The following is a 24,908-nucleotide window of genomic DNA, read 5'->3' as shown; positions in this document are numbered from 1 at the left end:
ACACCTCATACGTAAAAATTAAGCCAAGAAAGCACAAAGCGGATGCAATTTATAAGCTACTACTTGGCTGACATTGTTTTTATTATTAACAATATAAGTTCATTTCTGAAATTGGAGCATCACCATAGCAACAACAACTACAACAATGATACTAATTATTTTAATATCAGCAAAGTAGCTATACCTAATGAGAAGCAAGTCTCATACTTTTTGTGTACATGACACGTGATTTTTTTATTGAGACAAAGATTCTATTACTAAATGATTATTTTCAGCAGAAAGCAGTTTGTAAATAAGCATATACGGGATAGCAATGTATATTTAACGTACTTAATCTTCAGTACTGTAAAAATAAGTCTCTGCGTGTATTGAAGATATTTTTTACATTTGCTAATGCTGTTTGTTGTCTTAACATTATTTTTGCAAATATATTGTTTATATCTTTAGGTAATTAAAATCAAAGAATTAAGAAATTCGGTCTCAGATTAAAAACAAACAGAATCAAGATTTCTAAGTTGAATTTTGAAAATGAACATTTTGCTCCACGCATGCATTCAAGAACTTTAGAGACCGGCTTCTCCGAGCGCTGTATGGACACGCCATCTAGTGGCGAATTGTTGCACGAATTCGGGACGAAATGAAAAACACATTCGCACGCGCTCTTTATTATTTACCTTCGTTGTAGTAATACAGTTCGCCAAAACAGGACACATTTCCGTAGGTGTTTTCCGCCCTACATTCGTATTCTCCTTCGTCTTCCTCCGAGATGTTGGTGATAATCAATTCGCGCCATCCATCTCCATGAGTGATGATTTCTCTCCTGCCGGGTAAGTGGGAGATTAATTCTCCACATCGGTACCAAGCGACTTCTGGAGTTGGATCCCCTTCAACTTGAACTTGGAAAGTTACGATGTCGCCATCGGTGGCGTCTGTCTCGGATCGGATGCAGTTCACAAATTCCGGCAACATCGGCATCTATATATAAAATAAAAACTGGATTTAATTTGCATATTTTGTTGTCATCTTTGCGTACAGCTTTATTTTAGATTTAAAATAATCTATGTACTTAAAAATCTATATACTTCATGATAATAGCCTTCTTAATTTAATGCGAATTTTATTTCTAAAGAAGAATGTAGTATCTCATTTTCTCTAAATGGTTTTTCTTACATTTATGAAGTTTAAACTGCAAGGCTTAATTTTTAATTTGTTTTCATTATTTGTATTTAGTGCTGTTACTGCCATCTCTTGGCAAACACAGACACTACAGTTTGATTACAGCAGTGGACATTACACTCAAAAAATATTCAAATTATTTCATGCATTACAAAAAACGGGTGTATAAAATTGTGACACCAAGAAATAAACCTGTTTATTTCATAAAACAAAGGACTAATATTTGATGTTAATGGTCCATCTAGAAAGTAATATGCTGCTAAAATTTTCAACACCAGCTTGCATATTTATCTGTAAATTTTCGTTTATTTATTTATTAATTAAAGTAACATGTGGTAATGTAATAAGTGACATTTTTTGGAATCAGAATGAAGTTTAAAGAAAACAAACTTCGGGTAGGTAAAAGAATTAAGACATATTCAGTATGAATAATTATTTATTATTTTTGTTGTTGTTTCTGTAAACAGTCACCTCCATGGAGTCCAACGACTCACTGCAGGAGACCCAATCTATCCACACAATCTATCATACCTCTCCTTGAACCCATTAATAGACAAAGCACTCACAACTGACTCTGGCGATCCATTCCACTCATTCACTACTCTGCAAGCAAAAAATCTAGTTCCCACTCTCCTACTGACCACACTTTTACTCAAATTCCAGTAATGAGCTCTTATTCTGTCCCCCCCCCCCTCTAGCCAAGTGCTGAAATAGTTCCCCTGCATCTCTCCTCTAAAATCCTGTAAGCAACTTAAATGTTTCTATCATATCCCCTCTTTTTCTCCTATCAACCAACTTCTGCAATTCACACACCTTCAATCTATCGTCATATGGAACATTCCACAGGTCACTCACCATCTTGGTCACGCCTCTGAATCCTCTCCGCTGCTTCCTCATCCCAAGAAACCCAAGACCTGCGTACAGTATTCCAGATACGGATGTATTTATTAATGTGTTCTTCAATAGCCAAGTAATCTTACAGGCTACGATATCAACCTTAGCAATGTGTCCTCTAAACTTCAACTTTCTGTCTACTACCACCCCTAAATCTCTAGCTTCTTCTATTTCCTGGAGTACAGTTCCATCAAAATGGGGTATACAGCTTGTTATCTGTTTATCCCAAAATGCATAACTTTACATTTCTCCACATTGAACCGATACCCGTTATCTTTTACCCATACTGACAGCCTATTTAAATCATTCTGCTAGCTCTCCACATCGCCTTGATTTAACTATTACTCTACCTAATTTGCATCATCAGTAAACAACTGAATATTTCTTTTTAAGTTATTTCCTATATCACTTATGTACAAAAAGCAATAGTTCCAGCGCTGAATCTTGAGGCACACCACTGATCACCAGCTTTCGCCCAGATTCTGCACCTCCATAATAACACTTTTTTTTATATCTGTCCAACAGAGACCCAATTATCCATAACCAGTGTCAAATCCATCCCCATGTGGTATTCTGTCAAATGCCTTTGCAAAATCCAACAGAGTCATCGTGTAGACATTTCCTTTATCCAATCAGCTGTCACTCCATCATAAAATGTTAGTAAATTACTAAGGCATGACCGACCCTTCGCAAAGCCATGTTGACCCTCACAGAGTATCATATTCCTATTCACCGATAATTCGCCACATTATTCCAGTACTTTTCCACTACTACTAACTGAGAAACTGATTGTCTATAATTTGCTACTACAGACTTAGAACCACCCTTATTCAAGGGAATTATTTTGCCCTCTTTCCACTTCCTTGGAAATCTACCAGAGTTCCAAGAAAATGGAAACATTAATCTCACTAGTATGATATAGCCTTGGTGAGAATTAAAGAGCCTAGTCAGAGGCATTGCCAGTTCCCTTGCACATTTTTGCAAAACATGAGCTGATATCTCATACAATCTCACAGCTGTATTTACATTGAGATTCTGCAATATCCTAAGAACCTCCAATTGATCCACCTCTATTCTCATATTAGTGTCTGTCACATAGGTTAAAGCAGTTACCTCGCTAGGAAGATATATGCTTGCAAAGTGGTCACTCAGTAACTCAACTATTTCATTCGCTTCTGTCTCCTCGTGACCATCATCATCACTCAGTCATTCTTCCTCTTACTTGCCACGTAACAAAGAACTCTTTGGGATTTCCTTTGGCACGCTCGGCTAAATTCTTCTCATAATCTGGTTTTGCCTTCCTTGCCAAGCTGGTCACCTTTCTCCTTATATACCCTCCACAACATTTTCTTCTTCTGCAGCTCATGCTTAATGATATTACTCATCCATCTAACTCCTACCGGATGAACCCTTCTTACCTTAGCTATACGGTTTAATATAGCTTTCTCTAGATGTCCCTTTCTTCCATGTACTACTAACATCCTTCTCTTGAGGGAGTTTTATGCCACATCACAGCTTCGTGCTCACTCCTAAGGTTTTTATAATCACCTGGCTTGTAGTTCCACATATATATCTGCATGACAGAATATTCTTCATTTCTTTACAATCTCCCAAGTCAAGACCGCATAGTCACTTTCCCCAATCGGAAGCAATTTGGCCCCCTTGATTAGGAATTGTTCTTCCGATTCTATGACCAGGTCCAACACTCTCACATCCCGAGTCCCGTCCATCACATGTTGCCTTAAGTAATCATCTTTTAGTAGGTGTCATCTATTATGATGAATGATTATTATTATGAATTCCCTCATAATAATTATTTGACCTGCACTGATTGTACTATTTGCAATACATGTCTTCCAGATCATTCCTGGATCCTCCTGTCGTATAGTAGTAACCAACCGTATATTTTGTCTTATTAGCCTTGCTCTCACACCAGACCGCTTCAAATAAACAGCCGTCCTCTCGCCTATCTCCTATTATTTTTGGCTGAAATTCATCTGCTATCATCAGCAATACTCATCCCCCATCCTATCTTCTCTATCTTCCCTGAAAATACTAAATCTTTTACGTTCAATCCCTGTAACTACATCATCTGCTGTTAGTCAAGTCTCACTACTGCCTATATATTTTGGCTAGTTGCACTAACCAAAGCCAAAAACTGTTCTCTCTTGTTCCTGATACTTCCGGCATTAGTATATAGAAACTGCCGCATCCCTTTAGGCCCCCGACTACCTTTCTTCCTGAAATATACTATCTTATTCAATACTTTTGGCTTGAGAGACTAGATTCTGCACTTGCTAGTAATTATCACTCACTCGCGCTGGCCATTATCACACTCACTCGACTGATGGGTGCCTTCACACACACACACACACACACACACACACACACACACACACACACACACACGCACGCACGCACGCACGCACGCACGCACGCACACACACACACACACACACACACGCACACACACACGCATGCACCCCCCCACACACACACGCATGCACCCCCCCCACCACACACACACACCTGCATCCACCCTAATTCCTTAAGTTTTCCTGAATTTGCGCTTCAGTACACTCGGTGAACAAAGCTCTATGGACACCTAACACTAAAACCATTTAGATGTAGTCCGTCTGCTTTATAAAAAAAAAATCCATCTTTGCTTCAAACACAAGCCATAGGTCCACAAACTCTACACCATTTTTTCTGCACAATTTGTGTATTGATTCGTTTTCTACCAACACCCTCCTCCTCAACTTGCCTCTATCATAGCGTGGCAGGAGACACATTTTTACCTTCTCTCTCTCTTCATTTTTGCTTCGTCCAACAACTCCTTCACATCCTCCCTCACAGAATGCTTCTCACCTCTCGGATCATTAGTGCTAACTAAGATAGTTAATTCTTTTGCCTTGCCATTTTTGATAATGGAAGTGATACTAGTGGAACATGAATAGTACTGAGGAATACTAGGATCTGCGTAATTTAATGTCCATCTCCAGATTAAATTTCATAATAAACCTTGTGTCAACTGGGTTAATGAGCAAACAAATACACTGTAAGGTAAAGCTGGGGTAAAATAATGATCTGATAATTCAGCTATTAACTATGATAGACATCCTTCTATCAGTCATTCTGATAGAAGGATGTCTATCAGAATTGACCATTTATAGTCCTTAACCATTTAGTTAAGGACTGTAAAGAAAATTTTGAATTACATCTAAGTAGAATTGCTAAAATTAATCTGAAAACCTTTTTAAACATATTGAAAAAGGAATGACTATGATGGAAACAAATTAATTATACTAGCTGTTTGAGAATGATTTTGAATACTTCTGCTGTAGCAGAAGAAGAATTCAGTCACTTTCAATTTGTAACTGTGAATACTAATCCGTTAGAAGAGGAACACTGTTCATTGACATGTGTGATATAATGGTAAAGTACTAAGGACGTAATGGTAAAGAAAGAAATGGGCGATATCTTAAGTAAAAGAAGAAACTGGTGAAATCTAGCAAGTGATAACATCGGAGATGGATCTCTTATTAGTGAGCAGTCAAAGGTCGGGTTTAATCATATTTTTGATAATCTTCAATGAGTCACTGATATTGAGAACAGTGCCTTCTGAATAGATGTTTTGCGAAGTTATTCCAATTTATAAGAAATGTTTATGCCATAGAGTACAGAATTATAAGCCAGCGAGTTCTGTGTTACAGATGAAATAATAGAAAAATTAGGTGAGAATTGTATCCAGAATATTCTTGACAGGTTAAGCGTAGCAGAGAATAGTTTCCTTAAGGTAGATTTCAATTATGACAAGTCTGCTTGCCTATTATGATAAAGACACCAGTGAAATATATCAAAATAATGATTACGATGTGATTCATTTGGATTTATGCAAAGATTTTGACGGGATTTCATATAAGACCGTGCTAATGATGATAATGCCTGACAGAGTGGTCAAGTGTTTTGAACGACCCACGCTCTTTACAGGATGACATATGAATACTGATTTCATAAAGATTGAAAGAGTAGCTAAATAGCTTTAATGAAAAAATGAAGGTATGTTCAATTTTGCGAGTGTTTGATTTTTTTTTCTTAAATATAATTTTTATATATCGATGATATTCAACTAAGAACAAGAGCTGCACATGTTGAATTCTGCCCTAATGGACTAGCTACAGTCTGTTGGGTTTATCTAAGCATCCTTTCCATCATTGTTTATGTCTCTAGTGAAGCCAGTATTGGATTAATTAACAACATTTGTCAGCTCATCAGTTGAGCGATAGTAGCGATGCTACTATCGCTAAACTGATGAGCTGACACTGCTGCGAAATAGTGTTTTTTCTTACATTTCCTTTTTTTTTCCTTCAAACACATTTGGTTATACTGGTAGTGTTACAGGTGAATTAGTTGGCCAAGAATAAAAATTAGGTAATTCATTGAGTTCATACCGTCATTGAGTGCCATCGTGAAAAGGATTTAAATATCCTGATGTTAACACCAATAGTAATAATTTTCATTTTAATTATTAAGTTCTTCCTCTCTTAAATCTTAAATCTATCCGTTTCCTTTTTATGTGAGTTTTGAATTTTGAGAAAGAAACGTAAAATACGCAAGTTACTCCTACACTAAACCTGGACTGGAATTTGGTAGTCTGAATCTTTACCAAAATTTGTTCACCAACCAGAATTTTTTATTTCATTGAGATCCTTAGCAGGAACATTTTGTTAGAAAAGAAGTTAAGTCCAAAATATTTCGAAATTATATGCACGGCAGGATGGAGAAAAATTTGGACATTAGGATGAATGTTAGAATATGATTCTCTGATTCAATATTGGCTTCTATCTAATTTATTAATAGCATAATTGGACAAAACAAAATTTTGTATACAGTACAATCGATGTTTTAAAGAATGCGATTACGAAACACACTTTTTTTAACTTTGTCTCTGATCATTTCCTTACTTGTTCTTGGCAAGGTGGTATTGCAATGAAATAATGCTAATACCAAACTATTATGAAATTGACTGAAGGTTAGAAAATAAAAAAAAATGTATCTAGTGTAAATCAAAATAAAGTAATACAACACAAAGATAATAAAATTCAAAAAAAAAAAAATTCTAAAAGAAAAAGAAATTTTGTTTTGTCCATATAAGTGAAAATTCATCTTCCGCTGGAACTTTTAAATGTTCGTCTAATCTGAGTTCCAGATCTGGAATGTTTGACTCACGTCATGATAAGAAGAATCCTTATATGGACTTTTTCAACTGAAAGTGAGTTAGCCGATCTCAAAAGGAGATAGCAAAGTTTTTCTCTGGAGAACTCGGATTTTTCGTGCCGCATACAGGCAAATCGACATGAGAACACACGCAAAATCTGCAGACAAAAATTCTATTCGTGAACGATAGATGGCATTGGGAGTAGATGAAGTATTAAGTAATCTAGATGATGGATTGTGCAACGTAGAGTGCTTTCTTGCGATGAGTCCTTAGACTCCTTGAGGGTGTCAAGTCATAATAACTTCGAAACCAAGTTTTCGAATACAGAATAACGACTAAGGGTAGTAAAGATTTTCCAAGTATTGGGATAATCATCGGGTGTTTGAAACATGCTGACTGAAGACTTGCGTTTGGTCTGTTGGTGAGAATCATTGACAATGTGATCTTGTGTTTGCATTCCACAGAGCTGGTTCCAGCCACGCTTTTTAAGCTGTTTTATAAGTACCAGTTTGGCCATATGATAGTCCAAGTAGCATTTAAGATACAGTGGTAATATTTATAATTAAAATGATTCTACACACTGTTTAAAAACGTAAGGATAATAGGGAAAACACTTGAATTATTTTAAATTTGAATTTATTAAAGAATAAGAAGTGAATTTATAATCAATAAAAAATTAACACTTTTTTTTTAATTATATTATTTTGCATCAAAATTTATCAATTATCGAACTTGAAATTCACGGTTACAAATGAAGCCATTTTTATTACATAATTTCATCGGCATTCAGTTTTTCAGTTATATTTCTTGAGAATTTACGCAAAGATGAATAATTTCAATTGGTAATAAAACAGAAAAAAATAAATATTTATTATCCAAATAAAAGTTGATTAATATAAAAATAATGATAACTTGAAATAATGTATTTAAAAAAATATGAAAAATTACCTTTTTTTTCTGTCGATTTAAAGGAAGTTTGGTAGCTCTGAGAGGAACAAACGGTTACAACCAACAAGGATTTCAACTTTCAATGACCTAGCAACAATGAAACCATCTGGAGCGGTACGGCTACAATCAAAGGGTCAAGTGTTTCTTATTCCTTGTTTACACCAGTGTGGATAATCCCAAGTTGGTATTGCATTGTCTTTTCTCTTTCAGTTCATTAACCTTGTTCGTGGGGTGAAAATAATGCAGGTAGATGCGAAGCGATGCTGCTTGCCAGGAACTACACAAAGGAGAGAACAATGTGGTACCACAGTAGTTGACAAAATGCCGCATGCATCAACGTCAACGCTAATGAGAGTGGCTTTTGCTTACCATTTGTGGTTGGGTTAGTTAGTAGCATTAGCTTACTTAACTCTTGCTGTGGCTTGTTTTTTTTTATTTTTTTTTCGTGTACGTAGAACCTAGAAAAGTAGTAAATGCACTATTCTAATTTCAACCATAAAAGACGCTTAAAAGTTATTGTTTTAATAGCTTGAATTAAAAAAGTGAATTATGTAAAATTAAATAATTATAAATACTAAGGAAAGTTTAAGAAAATAAAAATTCATACGCTTATTTTCCTTCTGTTTATCAAAAGGCCCAAAATGGATAACCAAAAATAACACATTTTCTTAATAAATCAAAATTTCCATTTTCAATGGTCAAATAGTGCATTTAGGAAAATCTTTTTATTCCCACCACTTCAGCAATAGAATGTTTAGTCCTTAATGGCAGTTCAGTTGGTTGATGGTGTTCGTGCTTATCTTTATGTAGAGGTAAACATTATCCTCAGCATCTCAAAAGATATCATCCAACCACCAGAAATATTCATTTATTTGCACGAAATTCCGATTCAAAGATTGGATAAGTTGTATTGTAGAAATCAGACTGGAAGAGTTAATCGTTGGCCACGTTTGGAAAACTAAAACTTGAATATAATGTTAGCCCACATAAAAACCTCCAAATAATTTTATTGATTGATATTTATATCCATTATATCAGTTCAATGGAGCATCTTCCATGGAAATACTTATAGAAAAGACAATGCAAAAACAGGGTATTTATAGGAAAGCGATTGGAGAGTGAGTGAGAGAGAGAAAGGAGATAGGAGTAATATGTTAAGCGAATCTCTCTCTCTCTCTCTCTCTCTCTCTCTCTCTCTCTCTCTCTCTCTCTCTCTCTCTCTCTCTCTCTCTCTCTTCTAGATACCATCTAGGATTCTGAGGAACGTTTTTTGGTATTCCACTCCAAATGTGACAACAGTCTAGTGGAGATGAGCATCGGTCAAGAAGAGGAGAAAGAGTACCAATCCATCTTTTTTGGAGGATGAAGAGGCTATGGCATTCCATTCACCGATTAAGATCAGCTTTTCTCTTCTGATTTGAAAGTCAGCCTCAGAAGAGAAAAACTGATCTTAATCGGTGAGTGGAATGTTATCCGAAGTGGGGGGAAATTACGGAATATAACGCTTTGGTAGCATGAAAATTCACTAAATTATCCTCATCTTACTTTGAGAATGACTAGAGGATCAATGTGTAGAACAGTGGCCATACAAGATCTGTACGGCGGCATCTACAAAGTACGTTTTTTTATTAAGTTACTGTAGGCGATGGTCTGCAACGATGAAAGGTTGACAGTCATGTTTACCTCAGTCAAGCAACAATCTAGTAGATAAAAGGAAGTTACGGTTGCGGATGACAAGTGGATTTTTAAAACGTTAAACATTACGCATTCTTTCCAGTAAGTAGAACCGAAGCAGAGCTATTTGCCATGATGGCAACTAACACGAACCATTGATTGTGCTAGTATAAGAGAAGTGTTCAAAAAAAAACCGAACTTTTTAAATAGCGCGTCAACCGGCACAGAGAGTATGCTGCGGCTACTGAGCGCACCTGGTGGCAGGTTTTGACAATAAACTGCTATTTGTCCCGTTCTGCTATAGTTCGCCCACCGTTTCCAGGTCCCTGCTTCGCATCTTTCCAAGAATAGTCGATTCATGCTGAAGGGGAGAAAAAAATGAAGGACGTCCGAATTGGTCGCCAACACGCGAAATCACGTGCTTTATAGGTAAAATTTTCCAACTGTTATACAAGCAACATAGTTAACTACAATAATCATAAAAGAGAAGTTAATTTTCCGACCGGTAATAATAAGCAACTCATCCCACAATACGGACTGATTACCCTATTATCGGAATGGATTCTTCTTTTTCTGAGATGCGCAGAAGTGTCGAGGGACCTCAAATCGGTGGGCGAACTATATGAGCATTAGTGGTCGAGTTACATCCGCTGAAGTGAGCATGTGCATAAGCTGTTCGTCGGATTAGTGAACAAAGTGACAATGAAAGAGCTTGAAGAACAACATGCGTGTGTGAAATTTTGCTGCAAACTTGGTGAAAATTTTTAGAGACATTTCAGTTGCTTAACCAAGCATACGGGAAGGACTGTATGAGCCGAACGCGGTGCTATGAGTGGTTTAAGCGTCGATGGATGAGTGGGTCAAAGATCAAGATGATGTTGGTTGTGTTTTTTGATTGGAAAGGCATTGTTCATTATGAATTTACACCACGTGGTCAGATGGTAAACAAGGAGTTGTAGCAGGAAGTTTTAGCGCGTTTGAGGGATTCTGTGCCCAGGAAGAGACCTGAATTGTGGGAAAACCAGACTTGAATGTTGCACCACGAATGCGCCGGCTCACGCGTCGCTCCTCATCCGCAGTTATATGCTAAAACATCAGACATCTGTTGTGCATCATCCACCCTATTCTCCGAACTTGGCCCCAGAAGACTTTTTCCTGTTTACCAAACTTAAAAACCATTTGGAAAGGACGTCGTTTTCAAACCATAGAAGAAAATGCGATAAGAGAACTGCACTATATATATATATATCAGGGGCGAATATCCCGGGTGTGACAGGTGTGCGGTGCTCATCGACGAAATATCAGTATCATCGACATTATATTTTTGTATTTATTCCCGTTAAAGACTCTCCCAATTGTTTGCAGACTTCGCGCGCGATTCCTAAAATTGAACACAATCTACTAATGCTTCATTGTCCTCTTCACGAGGTTAATAAAGCATTAGTGCTTCATGAAGAAGGCGCTTTTCGAGGCGTAAACATTGCATCACATTCGCGTTAATAGCCCGGGTGTGCTTTCAAAATGCATTCACCTTTGAGCCATTCGAAAAGATGTAAAGAGGGCGCAAGGTGTCAAATTCTTGGTGCTGTATTATTTTTAAAGCGCTGAGAAGGCGTCGCTAGGTGAGCTATCATTTTGAGCTCACTCAGCACCTAGCGGCTGCGATTGGATATTGTGTCAACCAATCCAATTGAATGTTGTCATGAGTTGAGAGATTACTATATCCGATGGCTTTATTACAAACAGCTGTTACACATGTTTCCTGGAACTGAACATTTGAAAGTGAATGTGAGGAGAAAAAAATGCTATTTTTTTTTCTTTTGCTTGTGCAGTATAGCATCTGTTGAGATTGCAAAGTTTTTTGACGATATACGGACATTTTCGTTCTACTCTTCAGAAACACAGACAGTAAACAATATCTATTTCCTGAGTAAAAACGAATATTCTGTGTATTATGACTTTGTTGATCTATAAGAAAATACTAGCATATATGAGATTGATAAGACAGAAGAACCGGTGATACTAAAAAAAAAAAAAAAACTAATGAATTTAGGATTCCCGAAAGTGTGGAAAATTCCGATAATGATCGGATGTTATGTATACTGAGTCTCAGTAAACAAAATAAAATTCTTGGAAAACGGAGTGAAATATACACAAACCAAAGAAATACACATGACATGGGCAATAAATTTTACGAGATGATTTGCTGCTCCATCAAACCATATTTATTCCTGCAATACTCTCTCTCTCTCTCTCATAAGTTTTTTTTTTTAATTATGCCATCATAAATTCACTTATTCGTGTTTAGAATTTATAGGATCGTGCTATTGGCTCTACCCAACAAGTTATAAGACACACATATCACAAATGATAATTCTTAATTATTCTTTACCATTAATGAAAGTGTTTCTACTCACACTTATTCTTTCCTATTATCACATGTCTTATAAATGATGGTGCACATAAATGATATAATCACGTAATCACAAGAAAGATTTCAGAACCTATCGCAAGAATTTTGAAGAAATATGATTTAACAGCTACGTATTCTCCTATTAACAAATTGTCTTCTCATTTTCCTTCTCCTAAAGACAAACGCTCAACTTTATCTCTTCCTGGAGTTTATCAAATTCCTTGCAACTGTGATCTCTCTTACTTTGGACAGACTGGACGCTCTCTTGAAAAAAGAATCCAAGAACATCAATCATCCATTCTTCACAATAAACCTGAAAAGTCTGGTCTGGCTCAACACGGGATTGAAACTGACCACAGCATCCTTTGGTCCAAAACGCGCCTCTTACATAGATCCCGTTATAGGTTCGAACGTTTGTTCAAGGAAAGCGTGGAGGCCTTGCTCCATCATCCCAACCTGAATCGTAATGACTGCATATCTATATCAAAAATCTGGGAAAGCCTAATCAAGATTACTCATTAATTTTTTTTTTTTTTTTTTTTTTTTTTTTTTTTTTTTTAATAGCAAATTCAATCATGTTTCTACTTCAAAATATTTCGTTTCATACTTAGTGATATAACATCACGCGGCATGTTCTAATTTCAACGATCTATTGTTAGTATTCTAGCTTGTATATTTTTTAAACTGTTCTTGTAATACCACCGACGATGGTCTGCTATTTCCAGACCGAAATATTTGGTTAAATAAATGTCTTTCTTGTGATTACGTGATTATATCATTCAGTCTTATGTCGCAAGTATCCTTAAAACAACAGATGGTGCACATATTTTTATCTTTGAGTATTTCAAATATACCAACCAAATTCAGCATTCTCCTTCATTGTTGTTTTCTAATCAATCCTAAAACAAACAGATTGTTCCCCCCACTCTACGCAGAATTATTCAAAGTTATCCTGCAATTAATTGCATTGGACCAATTAAGATGAGTGCTGATGCGCATTGCCCTCTCAAATCTTTCATACAATCGCACGGTCATGGGCGTCCGCGGAGAGGGGGGGGGACTTCCTCCCGGTATCGATTAAAAAATTCCACAAATTATAATCGTAAAATGGATTGAGATATGAAATCTTACACCCTCGACCCTGGAAACGCTTTGTCTGTCTTAAAATTTTATTTATGGGTTGGCCTGTTGCGGGGTAGCCATAGAACAAGTGTTTTATTGCAGTAATTAAAACTCGTGTTCCTGTTTTTGGTTCATCTTTTTCTGATTTGTGAACAGAGACCGGTTAGTTTGCCCTCTCTGTCTAGTGAATCACTGAGTGAAGTGTGAATTGTAAATTTACAGTGAAACAAATTTAAACAAAAAAAAATACATTATTAAAAGGTAAGTGTGTGTAATTTAATATTATTTTACTTGTTAGTTTTATGATTTGTTTGCTTTTAAACCGAAATAATTTAATTTAGGATTAATAAATTAGTTGATTTTTCATAAAATATGCCAGTCAATTTTTTAATATATGAAATTCTGCTAAAAAATATTAATTCTGAATACTTCCCCCCCCCAAGAATTAAAGATCATTAAAATCGATGCAAGATGAAAATAATGTAATTATAGTTTACATCGACAAATAATTACATAAAAAAAAGCTAAAAGACGTTTATTGATGTAATTATTTAATTAAATCAATAATTATAAAAATTTATTGATGTAATTATTTGTCTCCAAGCTTCTCCCCCCCCCCACCTCCTGGAAAACATGACAGCACACCCAACCGAAATGATCACGCGACGCCACGCGGTACTTATACAACGCGGTTTCGATATAACGTCGTCTATAAATTGTGGTAACCCTTGTTGAACGCGGTTTCGATATAAGACGGTCTACAAACTGTAGTAACCCTTTATATTTTCAGATATTTTTCAACGTGCGACTTAAAAATCAAATTTTGTGGAGTTAAATTTGTGTCTGCCCGTATCGCGCACGTAGTTATAAGTAGCGAATTTATATTAGGGGAAGTACACCTTAGCACGCATGTACGTCAATTGTTTACCGTATAAAGTATTTATTGTTAAAACTTGTCGTCGTTTTCTGACAGGAAAGCGCATTAAAAACCATAAGTGTGTTAATCTCAAGCTCAGCACTATTTTCTGGTGAGTTACATACAATATGTAATGCTTTTTTTTTTTATGTAAAAAAAATATTTTTATAGTAATGGCCATTTAGAGCGCTTTTGCGATATGGCTGAAAACGAAATTAGTGAATTAATTGATGGAGGAATAGATTTAAATGAGGAGGAACTGGCACAATTAATAGATGACGTCGAACCAAATGGCGGGGAAGTTCTGCCGAAGATTCTGATGAATCCGTTAAAGAATTCAGTTTAAAGAAATTAGCAGAAGGATTGAACTTGGCAAGAAAGTTATTTTATGGATAATGATCTCCCAATGGAGTGCTCCAGAAAATTCACGAGACATTTGGATATTTGTTTAGCTCTGTATTATGAACTTAATAAAAAATTACAGCATAGTGGTAAGCAAGATCTTATTACTGACTTCTTGAAAACTAAACCAACCGAAGTATGCAATGAGAATTATACAAATGATGTCCAAGAGATTTCAAATGATGAAAACGTCTGGCCACTGGTAAATAAAGAACATCTACGAAATGTTAGTTCTGAAGAGAGTGATGACGATTAAAATATGCACTTTATTTTATTTTGCCTAAAACATTTATGTATTATGTGCAATGAAGTTTACGTACAATTTATACATTTTTATAATTTTATACTATGTATTGTTTCATAGTTTATTTGTTTTCTTAACTTACATGAATTACCTGAATTAAATATAAATAAATTTTTTTTTGATATGTGATTGTTTATATAATCTTTAAAAAAAAAAAACGATTTCGGAACCTAATCCTACTTTTTCTGTGTGATCTGAGTCTCGCATAACGCGGCATTTTTGTGGAACCTAACATCCGCGTTATACCCTTAAACATTGCAGGCAACAGTGGGAAATAAATACCATTAGGAGCATGTAACTTGATACCCAAACTTGTTTGGCTGAACAGATTTCCGCTCAGATGGGGATAGTGGTCTCTTACTGGGAGATCACCTAAACGCATCATATACAAACATCCATGCCCGCAGTTGAGTTCGAACCCAAGATCCTGCCTACTTGTCAGAAAGGCAGACAAGTTATTCACCCTGCCAAGGAATTATTTATTAACCAATTGAAAGAAAGGCTAACTGAGAATCTTACTATAAAGTCAATAACAAACTCATTTGTTCCAAAGCGGGATTCCACCAGAGAATGATGGAAATTAAATCCCGGTTTGGAACTAACTGTTTCGATAGAATGTTTTAACTTTACTAAGCAAAACAAATTTGCAAATTTGTAAAAAAAAAAGGATCTGAATGCAATATTCTGTTGAGAATGATTCCTCTTCATAGTCGAGTGGACCGTGCACGAAAACTGATTGTAGATTTGGGCTCAGGCAGTTTCAGAACATTTTAGGAATGAATGCCTTGTTTTATCATTACGTTGTTTTGAATTATGGCTGAAGCCACTGTGCGATCAGTTATTATGTATTCTTCTAGACGGTTTACCTATTTCGTGTGATGAAAAACCCTAGTTTCCAGTAGGATAAACCTTACCACTTCAGTACGATCTTGTTTTAAAATCGCAAGAATTTTATCACTTTAAGATTGTATAAAATAAGGAATTTCTGTCAGTCAACGTATATTTCAAGTCGTACAGCCACTTGCATAGTTGTATTTCCAGTTGTCATTAGAGTCAAAAGTCGGGAAATTCTGAATTAATTTCCACTTCAGTGCTACTTTAACTATTAAGATATTCCGTCTTCGAATACTTCATAAAATAAGCAGAGTTTAAAACTTAAAAAACAGTGCATGTACAGAATATCGAAAACATTAGTTAAGGTTAAGTTGTTTTTAACAGAAGTCTAAAATATGCTGCTTCGCAATAATAGGATAAATACGTGCATAGGTTCGAAATTGGAAACGGAGAAGGATGTTGTATTCCTTGAGGAATACTGGAGGAAGAGTTTGTTTCAAAGGTAGATGGGATGAATAAAGAAGAAGAAGCTAACATCTTAGTTTAAAACATCTTAGCCAACCATAAATTTTAATGTTTATGGTTGGCTAATTCAGTTGGGGACATTTAAAGTACTTACTTTAAAATGCATAAAGCAAAAATAGGACAGCGAAGTGAGAAGAAACAATAAATTTAGTTTAATCCTTTATCCAAGTGTGAGCAAACAAAGTTTGCGCCTGAAAATATCTTCAGGACTGAGGTAAGATAGTACAACACCAGGCAACTCGTAGTAAAGGTGGCCAAGCTTACATCACTCCTATCTCAGTATCTCCTATAATGCAAAACACATCTCCGCAAGGAGATGTATAATGTTATGCATTAAGGAAAGGGCCACTACCCATACCGGTTTCGACCTTTATTAATAATAAGGTAGCACACCTTATGGCAACTCCTATAGGTAAAGAAGACCTCTCCATTGCTTCTGCCTGGTATCTCCACTTCAGGGCCTGGCTCCCACTGACGAGACCTCAATAAAGGTCGAAACCGGGTAGTGGCCCATCCCTTAATGCATAACATTATACATATCCGCAAGGAGATGTGTTTTGCATTATGGGAGATACTGAGATAGGAGTGATGTAAGCTTGCTCCATCTTTGCAATGAGTTGCCTGGTGTTGTACTACCTTACCCCAGTCCTGAAGATACTTTCAGGCGCAAACTTTATTTGCTCACACTTGGATAAAGGATTAAACAAAATTTATTAAAGAAAGTCTAACCAAGTGCAAAATAAACTTTCGAGAAGAAACAAGTCAATTATGTGACAGGTTGTTAATTACGTTGTTCTCATTCGAAGAGAATCGAAGAATTTATGAAGTTTTTGGCGTTCCACTTTATTTAGAGAAACAATATTCTAAAGTAGGGCGGATTTAGGATTTGTGCCAAGTATTGCTGTTGTTCAGAAAAGTCTTAGTAATCCAGTAAACTAACCTTTAGTTTTTGTTGAAACATGACGTTAGGCTGTAATGTTAATGTCAGGAAAGGTCACAGGAGACGGTATTCAGAAAGGTGTTTTCTCTTGTTTGAGGATTTGAGTGTTAGTACAGACGAGAAGTGATGAGGAATTTTGTTGTCAAAGAAATAATGTAAGGCTACTTTGATTGCATTGACATTAATTGGATGATATTTAGATCAGCCTTTTCAGAAAAGTAATTCTACCAAACACTTAGGTTAGAAGTTTAATTGCATAAAATTTCGCCCAGGTAAAAGGCATCTTCAGTATAAATATGAATTTATAAACTAAAGGCACAAAAGTAACATAACTGTAAAATCAACAATGAGAACATGCTAATCACACTTTGAAAAAAAAAAGTCCAGCCAAATAAAGTCGATCTAAATCATTGCTTTATTATATATTTCATTTAGTCAAATTTCATTATTGAATTTTATGCAATTAAACTTCAAACATAGTATTCATTATTAGTCGAAGTAGATCTGCATTTAAACACCAATCATAGAAGTGACTTACAGAAAGGATGCCAAATGGCTTCAAAAAAATTGATGTAAACTAGAGAATGCAATAATTAGAGAATGGAAAAGCAATAACAGAACCGAACGAGATTAGGTTGAAAAACTAATTATCACTCATTTTGGCGCACCTTAGTGTTGTAATATGGAAAAATATTTTCCAAACTAATGATTCCAACAACAAAGTGCAACATCTCAAATATGTTGTGCGCCACTTGTAAATTGGGAGATATTTAAAAACCCATCTGTCTAGCTAACAAATTCCAGTTTGATGATAGAGCTCACATATTATAGTTTTAATCTTGTTGAACACTTCTTGTTCAATTGCAGGAACCTACATCCTTCAGCTTCGAAATACTTTTCTGAGGGATGTAGAAAAACGGATAAAACTGAACACATTTCCAAAAATGGAAGGCAGAAGTCACCGTTCTCCTCCTTAAATCTTAAAGTCTCACTACTTCAAGACAATATGGTTCCTGTTCAGTAACTCAGTTTGTGAGACAGTTTTTATATTGTTTTCTGCATTGGAAGAGTGGGAGCTGTTGTTTAACGAGTTGAAAGCATTTTTGTGGGGGAGAGAGAGAGAGAGAGAGAGAGAGAGAGAGAGAGAGAGAAAGAGAGAGAGAGAGAGAGATGAAGTGACACATTGAATTCAACAACAATTCTATTTATCACGCAATTGATTAAAATATTGAATCGGTCAGAATAAAATCAATTTTAACCAACCTTATAAGATTTGATTACACTTTTCATTAAGATTAAAGAAAACGGCATCTAATTAACTCGATAATATTCGGTGAATGATCGTGATTGTTCGGGACTAATACTTCTGGTGCCTTCAACTTAATACGTTGTTTAATACTAGTAAATAAACATTCATATAAGAATCGATAACAATTTATAATTATATATGTTTACAAATTATTTGTGTTTATGATTATTCAGGAAATCAGCTAAATTAAAATATAAAGTAAATTTATATTATTTGTAAATGTACTATTCATATAAATATATATTTATATGAATATATTGGTTTGGTACTCTCATACTGATAGATATATGAGACCCTATTATGTTCTGCCACCAAAACTACCAAAACTAGTACGCATTCTTGGCTACATTATTATGATGCCATCTTTAAAAAGGCATTAGCTACTTTGTATATTGTTCACATTTTCTATAACTAAAATTTTCAGAAAACATGAAAGGTCGATAATCGACATTAATATGGTGTTTAATATGCTTATTCAAACCTTAAAAATATCTCAAAAAAAATCCTTTGAATAACAGCTGAACTCTTTACTGGTATCAATGCAATTTACAAATTCAATAAGAATTTGTAAAATATCATGGACCGTTGTGAGAATTTTCCCGATCTGGATGATAGATAGATCAACGGTAAAAGGCACGTGGATAAACACCCGATAGTGATGATGATAGAAGGTAGAACGAACTAGACAAGCCCAGTCAGGTGCGTAAATGAAGAGAATTGTGAACCCAGTACGCTGCTATAAATAGCTCGTTCAGACTGCATACAACGTTTTTAAAATTAAAGTGAATACTAACAAAAAAAAAAAAAAGCTGAAAATCTGTAAAAGCTCTTTATTAGTTAGGTGAACTATTGACTTTCATATTTTCCGAAACTGCTAGTTAAATAAAAAAAAAAAAAGGTGAAATAACTGTTTGTTTTTATGTTTGTTATTTGGACTATATTCATCTAGTCTTCAATGAATGACTCAGACCAGTGACATATTGGTGTTTGCAGAGTCTGCAGTATCACGCGATGCAACTTAATATCATATCGAGGTTCAAAAGAGATGCTGTGTTATACAATGGAGTTTACCGGGACATATTTAACAGCTGAGTCACTCCGACGCTGGTAGAGGCCTTGAAAAAGTGCCTTCTTCGACCTGAAATAGTTTGCTTGTAGCGTCACATGATTAGAAATCTGAATTACTTCTTTCTGGACAGAGAAAGAGAAACAGAGAGAGCGAGCGAGAGAGAGAGAGAAAGAGAGAGAGAGAGCAATTTGGCTCCAAAACAACTTCCACGTAAGTGATAAAAAGGTCCAGACATTTCAAGGTTTGTGAGTGAAAATAAATTAATAGAACAGAAATGAGTGCCATAAAGAAAATATCAAAGGAGAAAACATTAAAGTGAATTTGTAGTTTAAAAGAGGATATACTGGGCACCTCGGATTATAATCTCCATGTAACTAACATCAGAAAGCACTGTGTAATTTCGACTCCTAAGAAGAATCTTGAAAGTGGGCGGTGCTCCGATAAAAGTTGCGCAACCGTGTCCCCAAAATATAAGCAGTGTTTGGAACTAATCTAGTGTGAACGTACCATCAGTACCTATGCAGGTGGTATCAGTAATTATGCACTCCTTTGACACGAAAACACTCAATGGACTTCCTGTGAAAATGCAATAAGACATATAACTAAATATGAATGAATTCTTTATGACATAGTTTCAAAAGTATAATTTCTTAAAATTGAGAACAAAAACTTCTTTAAGAACAAAAAAATAAAAATAAAATAAATAGAATATAACTCGATTTTTACTGAATTTTTCGAATGGATCTGATTCGTTTCATCATTGATAAAATCCACAACTGCTGAATTCTGGTAATATTCCACCAACAGATCACGCACTGCTGTGTTTCGCGAGTGGTTTAAAAGTAACGATTACACTGCAAAATTTAAAACCGACTGATAGGTCCATCGATATTTGATTACTACGGAACACAGACCTTACTTTTACTGCGTTGAGCACTTTTATCAAGGTATGTAAGAAAATAAGGCAAACGTATTGTTCAGTTAGGAAAACAAAACAAAACAAAAAAAAGTTAAATATATGTATCAAGAAAAAAACAGAAAACCTGAGGTTAATCAGGTGTCCTGGAGACTTGAGTCCAGTTGTTTTTCAAAACGTGGTTTGGTAAGGATTACCATTAAAATAGCTATGAATGCGGTAAGTATATTATGTCTGGAACATTTTTACTTAATCTTTCCCTTTCTTTTAATTAAATAAATTTATAAATACTGTAATTATCTCACTAACTATTTGACGTGTGTAAATTTAATACTAACACTGTTAAATTTAAAAACATAATAATTTAGAACTGAAATTGTATTAAGATATACAGAGAAGATGAATACGTAAAAATTAATACATCGTGTCTTTCAAATATAAGAACTGTATGAATGCGACGATTTACATCATTAAAATATTTGGGCTCGTTTATAATATTTGGGCTTGTTTTTTCCGTGCAATATTTCTCACTGCCGTTCTTAACTTGCAAACTGTACAGTGTCGCGGTTTAATGCGCAGAATACTGCGCTGAAAATAGCAAATGCGAAAGCTTTATTTTATTAATATCTAAAACTTTAAATATTAACAATATGGACATTGAGAGTTACAAAAACAACGATTTGAACTAATTTATATGAATTAGTTTCCAATACTCAGTAAGCATATTTTCTGACAAACAGAAATGTTAGCTTAAATTTAGATACATTTATAATGTAAAAATGGTTGCTGCGGCAAATTATATGATTGCAGTGGTTTCGACGTTACTTTATTCATGTAAATATTTTCTATATTAGTAACAATATTCGGTTGCTGAATTTCTGTTACATAACAACATTAGACTTTTCTAAAGTTTCGTTTGGATATCGGAAGTGGATTCTCTGAAAAATAAGTAAATGAAATACTCCAGTGAAATACAGTTGCAAATATGAGGGGCAGTCGAAATAAATTATTTCAATCGTATAAATATGGAGATGTAAAACGTTTTTCAGTAGCTACACTGCATAATTCAGAAGGCCAGGCTAGACGGTCACATTCTAGATGACTGCTGGAGGGTTCCATCGTACCAATCTATAAAAAGGAATATAAATTGAATGTGAGAATTATACAGGAATTTCCTTACCGATCTCAGGTAAGATTTAGATTTTTGCAAGCATACTTGAATAAAAGTAAATGTACTCAGAAGATAAACTAGAAGAAGAAGTAAAATTGGGGTTGATTTTTAGGACCATTTTTTTTTTCTTTAATACAAATGGTAGAAAAATCATGGGAACAAGTTGAGGATCTGTAATTTAAATCTTGCTGATTTCGAAAATGAATATGATAAAGTATCGAGAGGATAATATTTTGAACAGTTTTAAGTTTTGGAACAGAACAGCGATACACTGTCTATACTTATGTTGCAAATCGGCAGTTGATTGCTGTACACAGAAATGGCTTGATATTAAGTTGGTTATATAAAAGAGTGGTACGCTATCTCTACTCTTGGAGCACGTTATTGGGATAAATGATTAAATCTGGTGTTAAAACAGTGAACATTAAACCTAGTTTAATCCCATTCATACGCCGGCTAACTCAAGTACAAGTGAAAATATCTGATAAAGGATCTTCGTGTCCTAGAGGGAATTCAAATCCGGGTCTTTCCATTCAAATGACATCGTTAATACCGAATGAGCTATATATAAAATAGCTTCGCGCCCAGTATTAACATATGAATGGGATATCTGATTTGGAAAAATACAGGAGTGAACAGATGGCTTCAATGACAGAAATACATTAAAAATATGATTAAAAAATACTGATATGATTAATACTAAGAGGGTAAAGTCACGTACACAAAATGGAAATTTAATTTAGTAAATCCGGTATTTGATGCCAGGAATAGTAGAGGTGGGAAAAAAGAAAGGAAAAAAGCTAACAAACTAATTAAGGTTATGTCAGGAAATGACAATAGTAAATAGATAAAGGAAGAGCAAGCTAAGCCAGGAACTTTGTGTTAACAGTCCATGGTTTCCTAATAGTAAGTTCGTTCAAAATTACGCTGTTGAAAAACAATAAAAATAAAATTAAAAAAAAAAAACAGGTAAACAGATGGAAAGTTCGTTTAACTTTTGATTTTGTGCGTCCTAAATAAAGCAATATTCATTTAAAAGAAAGAATAATAAATGTATTATATAGCCAACTACCAAAATGTTTACCTTTGACATTTTTTGTAGGAAGTGATGTGAATCACCTTGGAACAGTACTATTTCACACAATGAACTCTGTCCAGGAGCCTGTATTCGCCTCTTATTAGTGACTTTGAATTTCACTGTGTGAGAGCTGTCTTCAGCTGGTTCTCATCAATTCAAAACAGCTGTCAGAGTGTAAAATTGCCAATAGCATGAAATCCTATGGTAATTTCCCATTACCACGGAATCCGATGTTTTCAAACTAAGATCGGAGACAATGTTTTGATAATAGGATGTATAACAATAATATTTATTTATCCTTTCTTTTAACAGTTTGCATTATGTAGTGCAAATCTTATGTAATATATAATGTCGGGTAGTTCTACTAGATGAAGATTTAGGATATAATTCCATTTTTTTTTTTTTGTATAAGCATGATATTTACTCTCTTTATTCGAACACAGCACAGAACATAGGGTCTATACCCTCTACTGCTATCTTAATGGTCTGTGAGCAGGCATTATTACGAATTAGAACACCAAGTTTAACGGGAAAGGGACAAAAACATGCCATAACGAACGTTTATGTTCAAAAAAGCTCAGTTTCTGTTTTATCATTTTTTATCTTTCTCTTTCTCTCTAAATATACCTGCCCTACATTGCGCAATTTTAAATAGAGATATTTATCTTTCGATCACGTATATAACATTATCCGTGGGTGATTTAACTACTAGTGCCAATGTAACAGTGCTTGCGGAGAAGTAAACATATTTCATAACTAGAAGAGTGTGCCAGATGAAAAAAGTTTGTCATTTATGAATTTTACGTAAAGGATGTTGGCAGTGAGTGAAGGATAGTGGAGTTATTTATAGCAAAGTAGGTCTTGTGTGTAAGGCGGAAGTAATGGCCTCTAAAAACTTACCCTCATTTTTCCGCTTGCGAACTTAATTCTGAACTCATTATGTTCTTTATTCATTTTGGATGCCAGAAGTCTGTTGAAAAAAAAAAAGTGTCCAATTTATAAAAAAAAAATTTGGTACCAAAAAGGAGTCCAGTAAACAAGAAAACTAAGTTTCATAAAAATTAATTTTTTTAAATATATACTTAGGATACTTATTAGTAGTTGGTATAATATGTATCAGTGAAGGAACGAAGCGCGATCTGGTGTCCAAAAGGTAAATTTAAATACAGATATATTAAGACGTTGCACATTCTATTCCAAATTCTCTGTAATTATTGCTTACATTTGACAAGTATTAATATATTCATGAAATCGAGTGCAAATGAAACATTTATCCCACATAATAATTCTAAACCCTTCGCGTCCTCCAAACAGACTTCTTTGCAACTCTGTTTTCAACACTAACCCTGACCTATGAAAGGTCTTTCACTTTTCTTGGCTGCCATGACCTTCTTTCTATAGTCCGCTACACCCGTGACTTTTTTAAAAAAAGTGACTTACCTTTGATCGTCTTGCACAGAGGTCGCCGGGTCAAAGTGGGAAACTATAAAGCAAGGACAGTCCGTACACACACACTATACACACATACACAAGCCTATAATCGCACACGATACGCCTCCACACCACCCAACACGTCGCTGTTCTCAAAAGTTTCCCTTGAAGTAGTTCATAACCACGTTCATGAGTTTGAAGGGACGCCCTTCCCTCGCCTCAGACAGAAAATCGGTTAACAGCGTCGAGTCACATCACGCGCATATCGTTTACGCAAGTGTACTTGCCAGGCAGGGTTGCGTCATCTGCTACTGTTTCCGAATTTTATGGAAGACTCTCTTCGGCATGTCACTGGGACAGTGTGTTTTCTCTTCAAGCGATTCCAACCAAAACACAATTCGTTAGGGCTAACCTATAGCAAGTTTAATTTCATTATCCTGTCCAAATACATTGCTTTTAGTTCATAGGCCGTTAACTTTGTAAATAATTCCTTTTGTGAACATTATATACTGTTATAATAAAAACACCAAACGAAAAAATACGCTTGAAATCTCACACGCAGTCTCAG

At 35.1% G+C, this 24,908-nt stretch overlaps 1 protein-coding gene across 1 annotated transcript in view; it reads right to left on the bottom strand.

Moving 5' to 3' along the window:
* Positions 1 to 24,474, bottom strand: part of LOC150105008 (protein Obscurin-like) — a 790,953-nt gene extending 766,479 nt beyond the window's left edge. Inside the window, exons 1-3 of the mRNA XM_090395103.1 lie at positions 24,350 to 24,474; positions 8,237 to 8,694; positions 675 to 975 (exon numbers count right to left, since the gene is read on the bottom strand). Of these exons, the coding sequence (XP_090251229.1) occupies positions 675 to 975 (301 nt within the window). The 5' untranslated portion in view covers positions 8,237 to 8,694; positions 24,350 to 24,474. The remainder of the gene's footprint in view (positions 1 to 674; positions 976 to 8,236; positions 8,695 to 24,349) is intronic.
* Between the last annotated feature and the right edge of the window lie 434 nt (positions 24,475 to 24,908).

Source organism: Typopeltis vanoorti, chromosome 7 (genome assembly GCF_054136105.1).
Source record: "Typopeltis vanoorti isolate ZY-2024b chromosome 7, IOZ_Tvanoo_1.0, whole genome shotgun sequence".
NCBI classification, from domain to species: domain Eukaryota; kingdom Metazoa; phylum Arthropoda; class Arachnida; order Uropygi; family Thelyphonidae; genus Typopeltis; species Typopeltis vanoorti.
Note: the sequence above shows the minus strand (reverse complement) of the source record. Positions and strands in the feature narration are given on the sequence as shown.